The sequence below is a fragment of the Terrapene carolina genome, unplaced genomic scaffold (assembly GCF_002925995.2).
Source record: "Terrapene carolina triunguis isolate 2854851 unplaced genomic scaffold, T_m_triunguis-2.0 Scaffold69, whole genome shotgun sequence".
Classification (NCBI taxonomy): domain Eukaryota; kingdom Metazoa; phylum Chordata; order Testudines; family Emydidae; genus Terrapene; species Terrapene triunguis.
This window is the reverse complement of record NW_020664420.1, coordinates 25,886,472-25,909,482: the sequence shown is the minus strand read 5'-3', so window position 1 is coordinate 25,909,482 and position 23,011 is coordinate 25,886,472. Positions and strand designations below refer to the sequence as shown.

Below are 23,011 nucleotides of genomic sequence, written 5' to 3'. Positions count from 1 at the left end.
AAGCAGTATTACAGCAGAACCTACCAGTGTCAGCATTTCCATTATAATACCCAAGGATTTGTAGAGGCTGTAATTGTTTCTGTGTCTTTGGTGCCTGGAAAGTCCCTGCTGTTGCAGAGGCTGCTTGCTATTCAGAAGACGAAGTTATCCCTTAGAAGCAGCCACATGAAACCTGTTAAGTCTGGCCCTTTCCCAAGCATGGATTCACTGACTCTACCCCACTTTGCCTGACTACCATATATGGCAAATGGGCCCTTACAAATGACATCAGGGGAAGCACTAAACATGTGGAGTATGTCTCCCCACCATCACCCCTTCCTGATTTCCTAGTAGTGAATGGGTTCTTCCCAGATCAGTGACAAACTGATTAAAACTCTCTCGTCCCAATCCCTCTCTGAAATGAGGCTGAACCAAGAGGAGTTGATGGATGTGACCCATTGGCCCAAAACATTTGCCCTAGCGGCGAGTAGGTGTATGAGGAAAGAAAGAAATCCCCAAAGTTAACTACCTGTAAATAGATTGGTTTGGGTATTTTTTAAATTCTTTATTGAAGGCAGGAATAAAAGAACCAGTTCCCTGACACAGTCTCATCACCGTTCATGGAATCAAGCAAGGGGTTTACTGCAGCTTTAGGAATCTGGGTTGTTTTCATTGTTATAAAGAAGGGCAGTTGGGTTTTTTATGTCTGTACACCAGGTTGACTCACTTCCTGAAAAGACCAGCCTATTCTGCAGCCCCTTTCTGCAACCTTCTAGGGCTGGTACACACCAGAAGGCGGCCTAGGCTGTTTACCTTGTTTTTTTTAAAATAAAAAAAACGTTTGCCACTTGAATCTTTGTACAGCCAGCTATGGAATGGTGCACTCTGTGGGTGAAATCCTGACCCCACTGAAATCATGGGCTTGATGCAGAAATTATTGGATGAGGTTCTTTGGCCTATTTGAAGGAGATCGGACTAAATGATCATAATTGTCTCTTCCTGCCTTAATATCTATGAACGTGAGTTTTGCCATGCTTTGAATAGGGCTTATATTTTTAAGATGTCTGAGGTGTCTGAGAAATCAAACAGATTTGGTTAGGTATTTAGTAAGTTATTGACTATATCAAATAAAATTCTGATTTTTGGATGTAAGAGTCACCTATTTCTTTCTTAGATGACTTAAGACACATGAGGGTGTTTGAGACTGCTTACCTGTACATTAAAGATGTGCTCAACACAGGTCTCTGCAGAACTTACAACAATATTTTTCTGTATATATCTCTCATTGTTTTCTTTGAATAATCCTCTAGAAGTCACTCTAGATGACTGGAGATCAGCATCCAGTGTTGCATTGTATCTGATATCTACAAAAGAAATGGAACAAATTTTGGTGGAGTCCGAATTTCAGTGCAACTCCCATCAGAATCAGGCTTCAGTATTATAGAATTACTGATTTTGCCATGAAACCCAAGAATATTTTACTGCTTCTGTAGCTTGCTAAACATGAAACCTTCTAAAAAATGGTAAACAATCCAATATCTACTGAGAATGAGAGAGTCTGTAACCTGGGCAAGAGGTCATTCAGCAAGGCCAGGAATATGCCAAAGACAGATACCTTGCAATCATATCGCAGAACTCTAAATGTACCAGTCTATAAAGCACTCTGCATCTAGTCATCCATCAAACTGCATTTTCAGCTTTAATTTTTTTTTCAAATGTTACTATGAGTGCTTGCTATGGAAATTCATCGTTATTTTGTTGCTCACAAATTGTAAGCACTGAAAAGGTACTATATTCAGTAGAGAAGTGGTCAAACTTATTTTGCCAATTATTTGGTGTAAAGATAATTGATCAGGTGAGGTCTGACAATATTGTATCATAAGTCCTTAAAGGACACTCATAATATTTTTCTATTTCCCTGTCTTCCTAAAAATGGTGATGGACAAGTCTAGTGAAAGACCCAAGGTTGGGCTTTAAATTATTTTTTTTTAAATCATATAGTTTGGGCTGCCCTGTCTAATTCTCTTCTATTACCCAAAAAGAGCTCCTGTCTGCTCACATCAGAGGTAGTAGCTTGTTCAGCATGAGTGATTTAGCAGTGGGAGACATCTTTTTTTGTTGAAGAGAGAAGATATGGTCACTACTGCAGCTTCAAACAGCAGCCTGGAAACAAGCTCTGTACCCCTGCCATCTTCTTAAGTTACTCCTTTACTCCTCCAAAGTGATCAAAGCGGATGACAGGACTGGAGTGCAGCTGAAGGACAACTAGAGAGCTCAATGCAATGAAACTAGCCTCTGAGCTCCCCTGCCTTTACTCCTCTCTCCCTGATGGCACTTCAGAGTGCTAACAGGATAGGTGAGAAGTCTGCACTCTCTTTTCAATATAACTTGTCTCTCACTTTCCAAAGACAGCAGGTCAGTGATGACAGCAGTGCTTTAAAATAAAACAAAGAAGCAATTTCTTCAGCCACTATTAAAATTTATAGTGATTTCTTCTTTTATAGGTTTGTAATCCAATATTAGTTTTTAATTTTCCCCAGTATATTAGAATTGCAACACTTTCAACATAATTCACATAAGCAATACATTAGGTATTCTTACCCACTTGGTTATTTCTATTAGCAGGTCTAAACTTGGCACTGAAACATATTTTGACGGCTATCTCAGTGTTCTTATTCAGCAGACTGATTTTCTCAGGTACAAATGATGCTCTTATGGACACATTTGCAATGCTTTGTGACCTGAAACAAAAGAGATGGCTACATGTGATTTCAAGGACCCGGAGTAAATCAGAAACTTAGTTCTGGGACAGGCCTATCTGTGACTATAATGTTTTTTATAATGGTCCCCACTGTAAAATTTCATATCATGCCAGCCTGGTACAGTTATCTTTCTTTGATGAAATGGTTCTTTTCAATAGCTAATATTCTTTTTCAAATCTCTCTTATGTTGTCACATTAACTGACACAATACAATGGGAGATTTATGATTAGTTAATATTAATATTCTTAATATTTTAAATAATTGTTCATAAGACAGAATCAAGTTCTTGTATTTTTCCATAAGGAAAACTGCTATTGTTCTTTTAGGAAAGTCACTGACCTTAATGGTGGAGCAGAGCAGTTACATTTTTTTTCACACAAGCTAATTAAGAAGAAATGTGACTGTCATTAAGTGGTCAAGATTCCAAAGAATTGTTTTGAAGAACTAAAAAAATATTTCCAAGCAAATCCAAGATGATGTTTTGTTAACAACTGATTTTCCTGTTTGCATTTTACAATTTACATATATACTTTAATGAGCTTCACTTTTTGTCAAGTTAGATCAAATTCTAGAGTAAAGCAGAGATATGAATACCTTTTATTGATCAAACTAAAAGAAATGTGTCAAACAGCTTTCTAATGTATATATGGAATGCCTGCTGACATCAACCAAAGTTCTACTGTGGATAAAAGGTACTAGATGGCCATTGTTTTTTAATTTGATTTTATGATGCAAAAAGTGGCAATTTATTTATATTTTTAATTCTGTTACCAGTGCAAACCCATACTTCATAAAGTGTCTCTATAATATCGTTGGGGAGGCCTGGTGAGGACATGGATAACCGAGGAGTGAAGCTATTTATCAAGCTGTGTTTCAACTTAGCACCATGCAATGTGCTGCACAAAATGGGTATGTCTACACAGCAAAGAAAACCCTGGGGCTGGCCCGTACCAGCTAACTTGGGCTCACAGGACTTGGGCTGTGGGGCTGTTTCACTGCTGCGTATACTTTGGAATTGGGCTGGAGTATGGACTTCTAGGACCCCACAAGGTGGGAGGGTCCCAGAGCTTGGGATCCAGTCTGAGCCCAGAAGTGTACACAGCAATGAAACAGCCCCGCAACCCAAACTCAAGTTGGCTGACAGTTGCTGTGTAGACATTCACAAGTGCTTCCCAAAGCAATACTGGGTAACTGTTCTTGTTTTTATGTGATGAAACTTGTAAACTGTCTTGGTAGGTATGCATTGTCCACAGGACAGAAAAGATTAATTTTGTCAGAAGTAGGTGCCAATTTTATTTCACTGCTCTATTTGCTTACTCTATTGAACAGCTCTTCCAAACAGGTCAGTCCATTATTCGTTACTGGCAATTGAAAATAGGGTAGTTCAACACTATTTTTCAACTAGATACTCCATTAGCATAATCATGAGAAAACAACTGCGTTAGTGCCATACACATGCCATGAGTCGAGGTGGGTTGGAGGTTGGGGAATGTTTTGCCGTTTCGTTAAACAAATGCACTACTTATATCCAAAATATTAAAACACTGGCCAAAATAATTGACTAACCAGAGTTGAACCACATTTCCATCGGCACCAACAGATACATCAGTAATGCCATCACCATTTAAGTCTCTATGGCCATCTACTGATCTTCCAAAGTACTGGAGTAGTTGTCCGAAAGCAGAATTTGATCCTAAAATTTTCTAGAAAAAGAGAACTTGATTACTGACAAACAGCAGCATAAGCATTTGATTTTCACAGTTATTCTATTAGGATGCAACATATTTGTTTAGACAAACTCTTCTGTGGATGGTCTCTCTATTATTTGTAAGGGTTCCTTTTTTCTGAGACAGCAAATCATTTTTTTTTTTTAAATCTTGGAAGTAAATTGACCAAGCAGACAGATTGCTGCATGCTAACTAGTCATTATTGAAAAGCTTTATTTCCATCTCACATGAAGCAATTCTCAAGGACTGGAAAATTTAACAAATCTTCTAACAAACCTTTTTTGCATCAGGAGAATTCTCATGAGAGAAACATGTTACAATATTATTATTTCAATCTATGGGATTTGGGTATCTAATTCCCCTTTGTGCCTTTGAAACGCTCCTCCTTAAATACTATACTTGTAAAGCCTTCACATTTGGAATTAACCCAATATTTTCTGGTGTGCACCAACTCTATAAGGCTAAACAATGGGCTGCCTAAAACCTTTTCTGGAAATGAGTCAACTTGGTGTACAGGATTAAAAATGTAACTATAGATTCAGTGGGCTAGGCTTCCTCCCAACAAATGTTCACGTCACCTATCTCTGTACCCCTAGCTATCAGCTGCACAGGTGTTATCCTGGGAGTATTTATGGCTGGCATATGGTGAAAGAAAAGGAAGTGATGCTGAAAACAGCCAATAAGAGTCTACAGAATATGACACAGTATTTAAAGGGAATAGAATACCAGCTAACAAAAAAACCCTCATTATATCAAATCCTTTAGTTTGAATCTAGCTGAATTTTGTATCACATCACAAGCCTTTGAATACAGTATTATGTAACAAAGTTATTTACCTGTGAATATTTGGTACGTATAGTCCTTAGATTGCCATTGTAAATGTAAACTGCTCCAGAGTTCTGATTTTCTAAAGGTGCACCTATTATCACATCATTAAAACCATCCAAATCAATATCTGAAAGGGACGCCATAGCAGATCCAAATCGAGCATTTTCTAACCCTTGTGGACCTTCTAAGAGTTCTTGTTGATCCAAAATTCCCTTTTAAGAATAGAAGAAAGAACAAAACTACTGTGTCAGTAGATTAAAGGGAAAACATATCTGCATTATTCTTTTCCAATGTGCATTTCCTTGGACTTGCCAGCACTGAACTGTATATGCCATCATGTTACCTATTCACTTAGCTTTGTTAGGTCCTTCAGTCATAGCAAATGTTGCAGCAGAAAAATTAAAGCATGCAAAGAGAAGTATTAATTGCACATGTAAATGCATTTCTGAGTCTTTACAATCCTCAGTTTCCTCATCTGATTGTTCTAAATGTTCCAAAATTTTTCAAATATCCATTGATAAATTTTTAATGGTAAGAGTAATTAACCATTGGAACAATTTACCAAGGGTCATGGTGGATTCTCCATCACTGACTATTTTTAAATCAAGATTGGATGTTTCTCTTGGATATGCTCTAGGAATTATTTTTGGGAAATTTTATGGCCTGTGTTGTACTGGAATGTCAGACTAGACGATCAAAATATGGTCCTTCTGGCCTTGGAATCCATAAATGAATTGTCCAGCTTTGGATTACCAATTTTTATGCACAGAGAATGGAAATTCTTGTAACTGGACATAATTCTTTGAAACAGAAATGGAATTTCCTACTAGCTAATGCAAAACCCATTTGTGGAAACACTAGTATTCCTGACCTTCCTATTGCCAACTGAAGAAAAAGTGTTGAAAAACGGTCTATGTGATAATATTGCATTATCTATGTCAAAAAGCATTGTCAAAACAAATATCTTTATGTTTGTCATGTATTCTCATTGTTTTGTACACAAATATGCTATGCTAGTCAGACTGTTTATCCACAATGGTTAGCACTTAATTCCTGTAGCACAGGCAAATTACATAATTCCATGCTATTTTAAAATTCTATTAAAAATATTAATCATAGTTTTCCAATCATTTTCTATTTGCAAACGTGAAAAATCCATCCACTAAATGTTTGGGTTTTGTTTTTGTTTTTTTTGCCTATTATCAAAGTGAACTGTTGTATCAGCTCTCCTCAGTAGCACCTTCATCCTGCTTAACAGCCTGGGGGAAAATGCTATTGACAGAAGCAGAATTAGAACTCTGAGCAGGTTGAGTTCTTTTCTGCCACTCCCAGTATTCTCCACATTCATTGGCTCAGTGTATGTGAGTTCCCACTCCCCAGCACCTCCCATGTTCTTGAAATGGCATTTGTTTCTCAGGCTCCCTACCAGGGGCCAGCACCCAATTAAAAAAACAAAAAAATAAATGCAGAAAAGTTTCAGAGCAGATAGGGATTGATTCCTCCACCTAGTAATATAGGAAACAGCTTTGCAATCCTTAATTGCTACTCAAAGGCTTTGATGTAAGGGCTGCTGATTATGGCCCATAAGTATCAAATGCACTAGTTTTACATCAGTAGTTCTAACTAGAACTGATAAAATTGTAACACTCCCCATCCTTCTCTGTGTTTTCTATGCTGCATGGAGTCATACTGAATGTCTAGCATGAATATTCAGGTGTCCACCAGTCAGTCATAAGACTGTCCACAAACGCCAAGCATTTCAGGAATTTTACTACAAACATGTATTCATCTGAAAATATCTACCAGATGATTGTTAATCTCCTGTTTTAAAAATTTCAGTCAGTCAATCAGGAGGCAGAAACAATATAATGTGGCCTAGGTGACAAATCCGACAACAATGGACTCTGCTTCTTTTCAGCAGTACTTCTGTCCAAGGAAACCACAGCAAGAACTTTGTGCTAGAATTGAGAATATCATGGGTCTGTCATGAATGTGGATGTCACATCTCCGTGCTAGCAACATGTCCAGAACATGAACTTAGGTCCTTAGTCCTCCTCCCCACCCTCTCACGCTTTTTTTACCTTTGTGATGGAAAACATATAAACTCTTCCCTCTTCTTTCTTTAGCTCATTCATGAACATTGGTGCAGCTACTAGCAGCACATCTGTAACTGAATCTCTGTTAACATCCACTGCACACACCACACTGCCAAAGTAGGAGCCAATCTGGAATTGATAACACAAGAGTAATTTATTTATGTCTTTTTTAAATTACACTGTTTCTGCACCTCATCCTGCAAACACTTGCATGTGTGTGTGTGTGAACAGTCCAACTGAATTAAATGGGACCGCTCACAAGAAAAGCAACTTGTGTAACATGCCTACATGTTAGAAGATTCAGCCACTTACTGAATATCCATTATTACCTCACCCATTTTGTTTCTCTTCATTACTTTTTGGACAGCATCATACTGTTGCTGCTATGGCACTAACATAGTGTAATGAGACTATAAATGGAGAAAAGAGTGCTGTGCAATTTATTTCTTTTTTATGTTAAAATGTGCACATGAAATAGCCTGACCTGTGATTTACTTTTATATTGGTCTGCTTTCATAACATAAAAATTCAAACTTTCAGCATCATGACAAGGCTTTTACAATGGAGAAAAAGGAATATCATGAACTTGCAAATCAATCTTGCGGTACCATCTCTCCTCCAGAAGACCTCACATGAAGAGTGGATGGATGTCAGTGGAGTCTCCCCCAACTAGAGGTACTTACATAGAGGGCCTGATAATGTTTTTCCCATACCTAATTGCCATGATTCCACGAGAGACTGTATCAAAGTTACAGAAAATCTCAAATTCACTGCAAGAGTGTAGCTACAGGGGAACGGACAGATATGATGCTAAACGTTTTGCAAGAAAAAAATAATTTTAAGAAGACATACATTACCGCTGCCAACCATGAATAACCAGTTTCAGTGCAGCATATCTACAAAATTTATGTCCATGAATAAAATGATTGTACTTGCCTGATCCCCTCTTTGGGACTGAACAACTGTGACTCTGCCATGGCTGTCAATGTCATAAACCACTACTCTGCCAGTGTAGTTTGATCTTGGTGCACCAGCAACAAAATAGACAGTGTTCTGGGTTGAGATAATAGCGACAGAATAACCTAGAAAAGAAGTCAACATGACAGTTGTGAGATATTATCTAGTAAAGTAGGCAGAGTTAGGGGTTGCCTACTAAGGTTATAAGCTAGGGCATGAATTTAAAGCTCAATAGCTATTCTGCACAAGCTCTCTGTGCAAACATTCTCATTCTGAACTTCCAAAGTGGATTAAGTTAAAACACATAAAGGCCCTCGTTGTAAAATAAGGCCAGGTCTACACTACAAACTTACATTGGTATCACTACGTTGCTCAGGGATGTGAAAAATCCACAGCCTTGAGCAACAGTTATAGTGTGCTAGTCCCCAGGGTATACAGTACTATGTCGACAGAAGGACTTCTGTTGACATAGTTACCGTGTCTAGTGGAGGTGGATTAACTACACTGATGGGAGAAGCTCTGTCGTTGGCATAGTAGTGTCTTCACTGAAGCACTACAGAGGCACAGCTGCACTGCAGCATTTTATGTGTAGACCTGCCCTAAGAGTGTCTATATGTGGAGCTAGTGCAGAATAGCTATTCCGCAATAACTATTCTGTACTATTTCCCTGCATACAGAAGTCCTTAGTTACCCATTAGAAGAACAGAAGATGAGATGACATGGTGTCCTAGCGGCAAAACACTGCACAGCCAGGTCAGAGATTCAAGTTTGGAAGTTATGTTGTCACTCATCACCTAGCTCACTTACACTTGCATTTATTTGTTAAGGAGATATGGTTTTCAGGGGAGGAGAGTGAAATACAACTGCTCCTGACCGATTTGTAGGATAACACTGGCTTATAGAGCAAGAAGCAGACAACAAAAATGTCAGCTGAATGCAAATGAGAGTTAGGAAAAAAGGTGGCCCTGGAATGAAGGAGGAAGAAGGAACTAGAGGCCACCATCACAGCCATTCTTCAAATTGGGCCATGTCTGGGAAGGAAACCCACTGATTACGATGGGCTCAATGCACTCTCCCACAAGACACAAAACCACTAATCCCAGTTAATGACCACACTACAGTGCTTGACTGTACATGGTAGGATAAGTTAACAGTCCATCAATCATAGGTTTCAGATTGATTGACTTTTTCTAAAAAGTTTTAATCCTCTCCACCAGTATTATAACTTAAGCTGCTCTGCAGGAAATATCTTAATACTGGGAAGCATTTTAAGTACATATTATCTCTGTAAACCAGTTTTACTACATATTTTGTATTTCTATTGTATTACTACACTAAATTTACTTTAACAGAAGAGAACAAAAACATTTTGCTGTAAGGTTTAGGCTTACACTGAAGAGCAATTTAATAGTAAAACTTGGAGAAGTTTTACCAGGCAAATGTAAACTTTTATTCTAAGAAGAGTCATTTTGGTGTTTAATGGCATTGATAAAGTGTCAAGGGATCAACCAGAGACTGCCATACAGAAATCCCTCATTAGGATGGAAAAACAAGTCTATCAAAAATGAATGGTGAAAGCCTAAACAAAAACGGTGGTTTCCGGTATATTACAAGATATAATAATAACTCTTCTGGCTCTCACTGTTCCAAAGTACATATTGTATCAGTGTGGGGGATATAGCAGGTCATCAAGCTGTAAAGTTTGCTGGTTTTGGCTGAGAACAGAAATGTATGTCAGAAAATTAATAGCGGATATAAATAAAATGTCTATTAAACTGCAGTGATGTTACTAAGAACATAAATCAAACTGGGACAGGACACTGAAGGAATGAGCATGGATGAGTTGCTGACAACTAAATAAGCTTCTAACCTAAGGTCAAATAGGGAGTATATATGCAAACAAAAATCTGGGATATAAAAAGACCCCTGATTATAAACTAAGTAGCCTTTTTCAATCCCTGTAATTTCTTACATTCTTGCAATGTATGTGTCCCAAGAATTTTTCATCTTATGTCATTAATATTTCAGTTAACATTCATTCAGAGTTTTGAAAATAATTAAAATGTGTCATTCCGTTTCAGTGAATCAATTGACCAGTAAATGAAATCCATTTATGTACAGAATTTCCCTTTCCTCTCAAATCAGTTCTTAAACAGGAGACTGCTGGAAGGTAATTTGCCATTGTTGCCCGTCTTCGATTAACTTTAGATATGCTACATAACAAATGTTACAGCCCCTTACCTAAATACGAGCTATGGTTTCTGTCTTGTAGAGTTTTTTCAAATGCTTGATTAGGGAATGTAGTCACTTGATTTGAGGTCTCCTGGACTACAGTCCCACTCCAATCATAAGCCCCAACAGCACCTAGCATCAGAACATCCTTAAAAAAATAAAATCAGAATTTTAGAGCTACCTACTCTTCCATAAGTACAAGGAAGCAGAAGTTACAGTATATGTGTGGTGTAATCCATTTAAATGAATTGTTTAGATACTCTAAACCCTCAGAGGTGAGTAAAATGACATAGTAATAACCTCCCTGTAACCCCAATCCTGACTCCTATATACACAATAGCTTCAATCATTGGAAACAACAGTGGAGGCGGAAAAACATTTACAAATTTTTGCCATGCAGATGGACCGATAAGAGAAGTGTGGGCTTCCCCCTTCTTCCTAAAGGTCTTTTAAAATGCAATACCCAATTAAGATAGTTTATGTATAAACTGTTTATATATGGTAATTACTTGCCAAACCCCCCATCAATTGGACTACAGTAGAACCTCAGAGTTACGAACTCCTTGGAAATGGAGGTTGTTCGTAACTCTGAAATGTTCTATAGCTCTGAACAAAATGTTATGGTTGTTCCTTCAAACGTTTACAACTGAACATTGACTTTATACAGTTTTGAAACTTTACTATGCAGAAAAAAATGCTTCTTTTCCTTTATTTTTTTAGTAGATTACATTTAACACAGTACTGTACTGTACTTGCTTTTTTTTTTGTCTCTGCTGCTGCCTAATTGCGTACTTCCGGTTCCAAATGGTCAGTTTCTCTCTCTTGTGTGCGCAACTCTGAGGCCCTACTGTATTCAAATTCTTAAAGTTACTTGTGTGCTTAAGAACCCTGTTGAACTGATGCCTTAAAAAGGAAAATGGGAATAGAAAATATTTGCTCATATGCAACTTGCCTGACTAAGCAGAGAGAGATTGCTTAATTTTTGCTATATCCTGACTTTAACTGTCTCACAAGCTTAATGTTGCATTAATATTGAATTCATGTATTGAAATATGAATTCAACCTTTTATTCATGTAAACTTCCCTATTTTTTTTGTTTTTAGGGAAGAAATTAAAAATGGATATATGTATTAGGTTTGCAGAGCTTGAAAACTGCTTGAACTGCGGCTGGACTTTGCATATTTAGACTAGGAATTCTTTATTTGGTTGAGGTATCCTTAAACATGTTTAATATGAAAAAATAGTTCTAAAATGTGTTTATATGAAAGGTGCCAAAAACATTTTAACTTTGAAAATACTACACACATGTTCTTCATACTTGAATTGTTACTTACATCTCCATGAATGTTAACAAACAAGCTAGTTTTGAAATATTTAGTTTCAATTTTCTGAGCTATTCAAGCACAAGACATCAAATTAGAACAGAAGAATTGTTCATGCTTGGTGAACTCAGAAATGGCTGAACTGATTTTGACCAAACTTAAAATAATGATAAAAAAAATCCAACCCAATTTGCATAATTTGTTTGGGAAAATTATAAGCAGCTAAAAAAAAAAAAAAAAAAAGAGGAGCGCTTAGAATAGAAGCCATTACTCAACATTAATGCTATAATAAAAAGTATTATTTCACTTTTCATTATGGTATATTTTCTCTCTCTTTCTCCTTGCAACCATGATGTAATTTAGTTTTGTGGTACTACAGATAAAACCACTTGTGTTCCACTTTCCTGGTTTATATTAGAAGAAAATATAAATGAAATTTGATCTGTATATTGCATTGTTGTTTATTATTCTTATTTTGTTAAATTTATACATGAACTTATGTATATGTAATTATATCTACATATTTCATTTGAGACAGTTTTTATATCATACCAGCATTATACACTACATGATTAAATATACGTACCTTTTTTTGTGAGTAATATGCACTGAAGCCCACTTGTGACATTTCCATTTGGAATGTATCACCTTGATCGGTACCTGGTACAATAACCATTATTTTGAAAGTTATTCATGTATCATTAAGTCTGTTGAACATTATTGTTGCTACATATTGGCCCCAATCCTTCTGCCATTGAAGTCAGCTGAAGCATGACTGGAACAGTTTGTCAAATAAATAATTTGCTCCCAAAAGTTCACCCAAAATATACACAACGGTTGTAGAGTATGGAAATCTAATTGGTAAAAAGGTAATAATGTTTATCAAGATTTTAATAATGAATGGGTCACATCAGCATTTATCATACATTCATACAAAGACAGCCTGTAACCCCTTAATAAAAATAGTGAATAGATCCTCAGCTGGTGTAAACTGTCAACAACTCCTCAGCCCCAATGGGTATATTACCTTCTATGCTAAATATGCGTTCTCCCAGTGTTCCTGCTTCTTCCAATAGTGCAGCCTCAGATGACACGTTAAAAAAATACTTTTCTGTCGGAAGACTCGCAATTCCTTTGATTTCTTTAATTAAATTTTTAGTATCGAGTTCATTTCTGATTAAGTATCCCAAAACCTTGAAAAGAGAGAAAAAGAAACCTCAGTGTGGCTCCATTTCCCTCAGTATCACACACAGAGAGATATTTTATACATGACAGGAAAATGAAATTAATGTGCACACTCCAGGCAAAGTCTGTTGTTTCCCTTGATCCTTCACACCCTTCCCATCATGGATTTTATATCAGCCTCCTGACATCTGTAGGTAAGGTGAACTGACGGGAATGCATAAGAAAAACGCAACATTCTGCCATTTATAATAAATATTAAGGTCTATAAACTGAATCTGAATTGCCCCACTTTGCAACTGGTGCAGTCATTTCCACCCAGGCCGAAGGAGCACAAAGTGGGTGTGTAATGCTACAAAAGCAGAATGGTAGAATTTTCCAATCCCTTCATACACGGTAAATGACTATCCAAGGTGTAGGGCAGCAGAGGATCAAGCCCTGTATTCTGAATTCATTTTATTGAACAAGTTACCAACTTTGAAATATCTTGTATTTCATATACAACGGGAACTAAAAAGAATATCACTGAGAATATCACGAAAGCTTATGCTCCAATACATCTGTTTGTCTTAAAGGTGCCACAGGACTCTCTGTTGCTGGATAACAATAATAATTCTAATGAATTAAAGCCTGCTGATATTACAGTGGTTCCTAAAGATGAACTCCCTCTGCGTCCCAGTCTCGCTGATATAATGATGCATGAATACATACTTTTAATTAAATCAGTCCCACCAAAATTACAGCATTAATTATAGTATTACTTACAGCTATGCCAAATCTGGTTATTTTGTCCTCATTGCATTTAGTTATCACTTCTTTCAAACTTGAGCCATCATGTGATTCACCATCTGTCACAACGACCATTACTTTTGTGGCTGTGGGCCGTCCACCAGATTCAGAGGAAAAAGCATGACGTCTGTGATAAATAAAGCATTAGACTTATTAAATGCGAATGTATATAATGTATGCCATTTTATATGCATATTTTAATGAATGCTTCCATCATTGACTTAGAACAAAGTGCATCTGGAGTGGTTTTTTTACTGTAACACATAGGCCCAGATTTTTAAACATATTTAAGCACTGCTGTGCCACACCTGAGCTGTGCTACGCCTAACTGATTTTAGCTCTCATTTTTAAAAGGGATCTAGGTATTTAGGAGTCTAAATCCCTAAATTGTCTGTCAATGGGATTTTGGTTCCTAAATGCCTAAATCACTTTTGAAAATCATATTTAGGCTCCTAAATCAGTTAGGTATAGCACAACAGTGCCTAAACATGTTTTAAAATCTTGGCCAAAATCCTTCATTAATAATAGTTTAGCACTTATTGCACTTTTTGCCTTCAAAGAACTATTCAAACATCAAAACCTGAAACATTTTTTGGTCAGAGATGTGAAAAATTTTATCTGAATAATCTTTAATCTGAATTTCCTGTGGAAATTTATGTTCTGATTAAAAAAAAAATTGTCCAAAAACGTTTTGACCAGCTTTACTCTCAATACTCCTGTGAGGCAAAAAAAACCAGGGATTAGCTCCATTTTGCAGATCCAGAGGGAAATGAAAACAAGGATGATCCCTGTGGCACCGTTATAAATTTGGAACCTACTATATTCAGAATCTGTCCCTAAACAAGTAGCCCAAGGTCACTGAGTCAGTTAGTGTTCAGACCCCTATTAAAAGTGCAGTTCTATTCTGAAAAATGATTGTGTAAAAACAGTGCCTGCTTACTTAACAGATCATTCCCCGTGTGTGTAATCGGAGTTATTTTACTGCCCCAAATAAGTTTTTACTACTTTTTACTGCTGCTAACACTACAAAGTCAAAAGTCCCATTGGAGAAAGGGTTTGATTCTGTGATGGTTTTCTCACAATCAACCAAGGCCTTATCCTGTAAACATTTAAACATGTGCAGTCGCATTGAGTCAATGAGCAAAATTTGCCTCATAAGTCATTTTGCATCTTTCTTAGGAACTAATCATGGAAGGTAGTGAGAACCTTCGGAGAGGTTCTTGAGCACTTTAATTCCCCAAGGGCACCAGAGGCAGTACTAACCTCTCAAGAAGTGCTCAACACCTTCCAGGATCGGTCTTTAGTTACAAAAGTAGCATAACAATTATTAGTGCACTTTACCTTGCATAGTCAATTGCTTTGAAAGTATTAGTCAAGTCTCCTCCTTTTTGAAAGGTCTGTGACGTTGCTTTAACAACATCATCTTTTGTTTTGTAGGTATTCAAGTTGAACACTACCCTTGGATCATTACCATATTGAATTAAGCCCACCTAAACATCATCGAAAAAAAAAAAAAAAAGTTAGATTGTCATGCATTCAAATCAATTATACAGAATTAAAATACCAAATTAATTGTCAAACTGATACACAGGATCTACAGAGGATTAAAATTCAAAATGATCTTGACAGACTGGAGATATGGTCTAAAATAAATAGGATGAAATTCAATCAGGACAAATACAAAGTGCTGCACTTGGGAAGGAATAATCAGTTTCACAGATACAAAATGGGAAATGGCTGCCTAGGAAGGAGTACTCAGGAAAGAGGTCTGGGGGTCATAGTGCACCACAAACTAAATGTGAGTCAACAATGTAATACTGTTGCAAAATAGTGAACATCATTCTGGGATGTATTAGCAAGAGTGCTGTAAAGCAGGACGCGAGAAGTAATTCTTGCACTCTACTCCGCACTGATAAGGCCTCAACTGGAGTACTGTGTCCAGTTCTGGGCAGCACGCTTTGGGAAAGATGTGGACAAATTGGAGGCAGTCCACAGGAGAGCAACAACAACTAAAGGTCTAGGAAACATGACCTACCAGGAAAGATTGAAAAAATTGGGCTTGTTTAGTCTGGAGAAGAGAAGACTGAGAGGCAACATGATAACAGTCTTCAAATATGTAAAAGGTCATTATAAAGAGGAGGGTGATAAACTGTTCTTCTTAACCACTGAAGAGAGGACAAGAAGTAATGGACTTAAATTACAGCAAGGGAGATTTAGGTTAGATTTCAGAAAAAATTTCACAGCTGTGAGGGTAATTAAGCACCAGAACAAATTGCCTAGGGAGGTTATGGAATCTCCGGTCATTAAAGGCATTTTTAAGAACAGGTTAGACAAAAAACTGTCAGGGAATGTCTAGAGCAGTGGTTCTCAAACTTATTTGATCACCCCCCCTTTCTTTGTGTCTGTAGTTGTTTATGCCCCCATCCTTTGCCACACAAGTACATAGACTGCCACCCAGCTCTGAAGGCAACTCTGCGCCAGCAGCAGCGTACAAGTAAGTGTGGCAATGTAAAAAGTGATATTTGTCAATATCACTTTTCACAGCAGACTTAGTGCCCCATTGCCACCCTTATTTCTGCGCTGCTGCTGCTGCCCTGGGGCTGACAGCTGGAGCCCCACCACCACCTCCAGGTGAGGGATTGGGAGAAGGGAGAGGAAAGAGAGCCTGAGCCCAGGCTGCCTCCCAGTGAGGGACTGGGGATGGGAGGGGGGTGAGAGGGAGAGCACGAGCCTGGGCTGCCTCCCAATGAAGGACGGAGTAGTGGGGAGGAGAGCCCAAGCCCAGATTGCCTCCTGGTGAGGGACAGAGGAGCAGGAGAGGGGAAGGAGAGCCCAAGCCTGGGTGGCAGGTTCTGGCTGTCCCCTTTATCCCTTCCCCCCCGCCTCCTGGATGTGCATGACCCTTCTGCCCGAGCCCCAGCCACCGGGGGTTGACAGCCAGAGCTCTTTAAAAAAAAAAAAAAAGGCACACAGCTCACACCTCCCTGGACACATTCCCATGCCTCCAAATGACATGCCCCATAGTTTGAGAACTGCTGGTCTAGATAATACTTAGTCCTGCTTCAGTGCAGGGCCTGGACTCGATGACCTATCAAAGTCCCTTCCAGTCCTACATTTCTATAATTCTATATACAAGGTGGTATATTTTTCCTTCATCACATACAACCCCAATTAACATTATTGCCCATGTTTGGAAAGTAAAACATAATGTTACAAATTCTTACAGTAATTTACATCTTGTTTCTTTATCTACCCTACTCAACAATAAATGAAGACACGATCTACTTGTTTGCACTAGACTTCTTTCCCCCCTAAAAGTTCCCTACATAGCTTCTACCACTGCATTTCTACTAGTATAGATACAGAGCAGTCAATATTTTTATCAATATCTCATCTAGACCTGCTCTATAGAAATTCCATAGGAAATTACTTGATAACATTGTACATCCCTTTTATTTTATAGTATAAATTAATAATAGAGAAGTATATTAAGACATACATTTACCATGGTGAAGAAGAAATGAAAATACTAAGTATCTGTTATATGGCTGAGTAAATACTGCCAAGGTTTTTGAAATTTCTAAACTTGGAGTGATTGAGCTTGCAATCTTAATATTGTGTCAATACTAGTATTTTGCATTTAGTTTTCAGGTTTTAAGGGAAAAAATTAAAAGAAAAAAAATCCTGAGAATATTAGCTTGAGCAACCTTAAAAATTGAATTTTAAAGTTCCTTGCCCCTATTAGACTCATAAGTTCCATTCTACACAAGAATGTGTTTTGTACAGCTCAGAACCTTCAAGTGAAGTTCTTAGGCACATAGCTGCTGGATCAAATTAAATGCACCTCTATTTAAGTGAAAATTTCCACTGCTGGTCATAAAGTGATTTTGATGTATCAAGGAATCTCAAAACAAAAAAATGCTAGCCCACATTGAGACAATGTTTGCTAGAACACTGTCTAAAAATAGGTGATTAGTTCTTTTTAAAAAATGGGGGGAAATCCTCCTCAAATTTAAAAATATCATTTTTCTCAAAATCACCACTTTCAGAGAGAAACAAGCATGGAAAATTCTGCACCAATGATCAGAGGGGTAGCCGTGTTAGTCTGAATCTGTAAAAAGCAACAGAGGGTCCTGTGGCACCTTTAAGACTAACAGAAGTATTGGGAGCATAAGCTTTCGTGGGTAAGAACCTCACTTCTTCAGATGCACCGCACCATAACAACTCTAACTCAGGAACCAACCCATGCAACAAACCTCGATGCCAACTCTGCCCACATATCTACACCAGCAACACCATCACAGGACCTAACCAGATCAGCTACAACATCACCGGCTCATTAACCTGCACGTCCACCAATGTTATATATGCCATCATGTGCCAGCAATGCCCCTCTGCTATGTACATTGGCCAAACTGGACAGTCACTACGCAAGAGGATAAATGGACACAAGTCAGATATCAGGAATGGCAATATACAAAAACCTGTAGGAGAACACTTCAACCTACCTGGCCACACAATAGCAGATGTAAAGGTAGCCATCTTACAGCAAAAAAACTTCAGGACCAGACTCCAAAGAGAAACTGCTGAGCTCCAGTTCATTTGCAAATTTGACACCATCAGATCAGGATTAAACAAAGACTGTGAATGGCTATCCAACTACAGAAGCAGTTTCTCCTCCCTTGGTGTTCACACCTCAACTGCTAGCAGAGCACCTCACCCTCCCTGATTGAACTAACCTCGTTATCTCCATACTGATTTATACCTGCCTCTGGAGATTTCCATTACTTGCATCTGAAGAAGTGAGGTTTTTACCTACGAAAGCTTATGCTCCCAATACTTCTGTTAGTCTTAAGGTGCCACAGGACCCTCTGTTGCTTTTTGCACCAATGATGTAGATTTTGGAAAGCTATGATTATATGAAAAGTGGGCTTAAAATGGAAAAGGTTTTACAACTTTAGCCATACTGAGAGTAATGAGCTATAAAACTCGGGGCAGGGGGGGCAGCGGAGGGAGGGAAGATGTGTTCTGCTCTCAATATATGCACACAGCTCAAATTTTAATGATTGTTACACATCATTATTAAATGGAGAATAGACCTTTAAGTATACTGGAAATAATCTAGATCTCTCTTTTGACACAAACTATGTACTGGAATAAATTAATCAAAATGGAATATTCCCTTTTGAAACATTAGTTAGCTTTATGACAAAAGCCCTGATCCTGAAAGATGCTCAACTACTGCAAATCCCAGTGACTTTGATGGGAGCTGTAGAGATTCAGGCTCTCTCAGGATCAGACCAGGGGTTAGCTTTATGTTAGCAAACTTAATTTCCTTTAAGTTTGTCACACATAGCTAATAAAACTCATTGCTACCTTCCTTCTATTTCAAAAAATGTTTTTTGACTTACCTGAGTTTTTGTGGGGCCTATATCTAAGCCTTGGACAAATTTTGTCAAAAACGCACTCACTGCAGTCCACGGATAAATGCTGTTTGACTCATCACACACAACAACAACATCTATGAAGGAGGAACAGTCTAAAAGAGAAAAGATAATGACTGATAAAAGGACATTGAATGCATAAAATTTACTTATAACTCATGAGCCAAATCCAGATGTTCATACCTAGTCCATATCCAAGCAAACTTCCGTTGATGTCACAGGAGGTTTGCCTGAACGAGAATAGAATAAAATCCCAGCCTGCTACTGAGTCTGCTTACACCTGTGTTACACAGATGTAAATGCATCAAAAATCAGTGAAGTTACTACTGATTTTCACCAGTAAGTGAGATTAGAATCAAGCCTTGAGTGTGAACCTCAGGATTAGGCTCTTTTTAAACTGAATTTTAAAAAATTCAAATGTAATCACTTTAGGATTCCATTACATGACATCTCTCTTCATTTCAATGGATTTATTTATTACTGAATCTATTTTACATGCATTGTCTTACTTTGAAGAGCAGGTGAAAAGCTTCTTAAGATCTGGAAACTTGGACTGATTTCAGAACAGACTCCCGTTGCATAGTACTGACTTCCACACTGCTGGGCCCACAAAGGACCACAAGTCTTTAAAAAATAAAATGAGGAAAATATTAAAACAACATGTATGCTGTCATTTCACTCTTTTACATACCTTCATGACAGTGTCACATTCAAATACAGCACAGGAGATCAGTAGAATAGCTCCCTCCCAGGTAGACACAATTTTGACTGAGACTAACCACGAGGTGGCACTGTTACCATGAGTTGTTTCTTATGTACACACACATACATACACACACATATTATTTTATAGATACACACACACACACACACACACACACAGAGTAGCAGTTTGTCTTTGGTATTTGCTGTAGAATACTTGCATTATCTCTTAACTACACATAGTGCATGGCCAAAATGTTTTCTGTTGGCTCATGAGGTGTTTTGTGTGTGTGTGTGTCTCTACACCATGAAAATAATGGATTTACTAATTTGAGAATTCTTTGTTCTTTTGTTCCACAAAAAAATATATTTCAAAACTGTGGTTAAGACATTTATAACTTCTTTGTTTCTCTGTACTAACTTCAGTCTTGATCGTAAGAGGATTTTTGCAAAAATAAGTAGAGAAAGAAAAAGACACATGTGAAGACTATATTTTTTAGAGACTCAAGGTGGGTAAGGTAATATCTTTTATTGGACAGAAGCTGAACATAAGAACAGCCATACTGAGTCAGACCAAAGGTGCATCTAGCCCAGTATCCTATCTTCCGACAGTGGCCAATGCCAGGTGCCCCAAAGGGAATGAACAGAACAGATAACCATCAGCTGGTCCAATAAAAGATATTACCTCACTAACTTTGTCTCTCTAATATTCTGGGACCAACATGGCTATAACAACACTGCATAAGGCTATATTTTTTGTCATTTAGGGTCTTTAAATTTTTTTCTGTTCCTTCCATGCATGGCAAGAATTTAAAAGTTGAAGTACCAAATTTAAAAAAAATGGATTTGAAAAACAAAACTGAATATAAGTTATTAAATATATAAATGGGACTGTACGATGCACAAGAGTCTCTATCTTCTCTACCCCCCTGGTCTGAATTTGACCAAACTGGAAAAAGAAGATCCATAAAGCTTCTTTTACATGAGAGTTGTTCAGTGGCCTATGTGATACGAGCTGGTGTCTCAGTCAAATTCTTAGTGCACAGGCATCCACAACACAAGAACCAATTCAGCAATAGGGTCAAGAGTTAATTAACAAGAAAGACTGAACTTTCCTACAGTTAGTCTTTTCCAGTCAGGCTTAAGGCACATTGGTGGAGGCACAAGGAAGCTTCCAATGTCACTGCTTATATTGTACCTATGCTATTTGTTGATCAGAAGACAATACTTTCTAATACTGACAGTACAGCACCTTTCAGAGCCCCACCGAAATACTTCTACAGAAATGTGAAGCAAGGAAGAGAAGGAATGTTCTACACTTAGGTCTGGTCTATACTACCCGCCTGAATCGGCGGGTAGAAATCGACCTCTCGGGGATCGATTTATCGCGTCCCGTTGGGACGCGACAATCGATCCCCGAATCGGCGCTCTAACTCCACCAGGGGAGGTGGTAGTAAGCGCCGCCGACAAAAAGCCGCAGAAGTCGATTTTGCCGCCGTCCTCACAACGGGGTAAGTCGGCTGTGATACGTCGAATTCAGCTACGCTATTCACGTAGCTGAATTTGCGTATCTTAAATCGACTCCCCCCTGTAGTGTAGATGTACCCTTAGATGAAAGGTTCTCTCTACTTTGTTAGCTCCTGTCAACGGTTTCCTACTTGCTCCCTCTCTTACACAGTGAAGGGATTCAATCATTATTGATAGGCTACTTAAGTTCTTTTATATTTTAACAAACTAAAAGTAAAAACCAGCATTATGTTAAGGCACATGACAGCTGGATTAATTGCATGTGCTGTATGATTTACAAATCTATACCTACAATGCTTTGCTGGAATATTTGGGACCAGTAGATTGCAATGCAAGAAACACTGAAATATAAAATTGTTCATATTTTTAAAAGGGCACCAAGAACAAAATGTGAACTATTTGTGTAGGAAAGATCAGGCTGGCTGCTGCTACTCTAGTATTAATTTTGTTATAGCAGATGTTTCATAGGCAGGGCAGGTTCAGAGTTTTTTACTAAGGCCAATGTAAACTAAAAAGAAAATAAGATATAGGTCTTGAAGCTCCAGTATGCTGGGATCTCCCTCAGTGCACCAGAACGGCAGAATGGGGGACAAAAGGGGCTTTTATGCCACCTTTCCACCCACACCCCATGATCTTGGGGTCAGCCAGAGGATGGCCAAAACTCCTCTTACTCCCAGAACACCTTAAGAACATAAGAACAGCCATACTGAGTCAGACCAATGCTCCATCTAACCCAGTAGCCTGTCTTCAGACAGTGACCAATGCCAGGTGCCCCAGAGGGAATGAACAGAACAGGTAATCATCAAGTGATCCATCTCCTGTTGCTCATTCCCAGCTTCTGGCAAACAGAGGCTAGGGACACCATCCCTGCTCATCCCAGCTAATAGCCATTGATGGACCTGTCCTCCATGAATTTATCTAGTTCTTTTTTGAACCCTGTTATAGTCTTGGCCTTCACAACATCCTCTGGTATGGAGTTCCACAGGTTGACTGTGCATTGTGTGAAAAAATACTTCCTTTTGTTTGTTTTAAACCTGCTGCCTATTAATTTCATTTGGTGACCCCTAGTTCTTTTGTTATGAGGAGTAAATAATACTTCCTCATTTACTTTCTCTACACGAGTTATGATTTTATAGACCACTGTCATATCCCCCCCAGTCGTTTATTTTCCAAGATGAAAAGTCCCAGTCTTATTAATCTCTCCTTATACGGAAGCCGTTCCATACCTTCTACACTGGGGATGCCAGGAAGGTATGGCACTGAAACAAAGCAGTGCAAATAGGACATGTGTTGGCCAGGTCTGGCTCAAAATGTTTATTGAGGACTACAGATACAACACACACATTTTTGCAACCCCAGAAACATTTTATTAATGTACAAAACAATTACATTCTAATTAATCTTAAATTTATTTTTCCTTCCTGTTAAATAGTCTACTGTAATCATACCTGTGCTATCCAGTC

At 38.1% G+C, this 23,011-nt stretch overlaps 1 protein-coding gene across 1 annotated transcript in view; it reads right to left on the bottom strand.

The window, feature by feature from the left end:
• ITGA2 (integrin subunit alpha 2) overlaps positions 1-23,011 on the bottom strand; it is a 99,909-nt gene that overhangs the window by 25,070 nt on the left and 51,828 nt on the right. The window contains exons 5-17 of the mRNA XM_026649084.2: positions 19,829-19,943; positions 19,287-19,414; positions 15,217-15,365; positions 13,852-14,002; positions 12,932-13,097; positions 12,491-12,564; positions 10,592-10,730; positions 8,330-8,475; positions 7,379-7,522; positions 5,306-5,509; positions 4,309-4,445; positions 2,581-2,720; positions 1,192-1,343 (exon numbers count right to left, since the gene is read on the bottom strand). Of these exons, the coding sequence (XP_026504869.1) occupies positions 1,192-1,343; positions 2,581-2,720; positions 4,309-4,445; positions 5,306-5,509; positions 7,379-7,522; positions 8,330-8,475; positions 10,592-10,730; positions 12,491-12,564; positions 12,932-13,097; positions 13,852-14,002; positions 15,217-15,365; positions 19,287-19,414; positions 19,829-19,943 (1,845 nt within the window). The remainder of the gene's footprint in view (positions 1-1,191; positions 1,344-2,580; positions 2,721-4,308; positions 4,446-5,305; positions 5,510-7,378; positions 7,523-8,329; positions 8,476-10,591; positions 10,731-12,490; positions 12,565-12,931; positions 13,098-13,851; positions 14,003-15,216; positions 15,366-19,286; positions 19,415-19,828; positions 19,944-23,011) is intronic.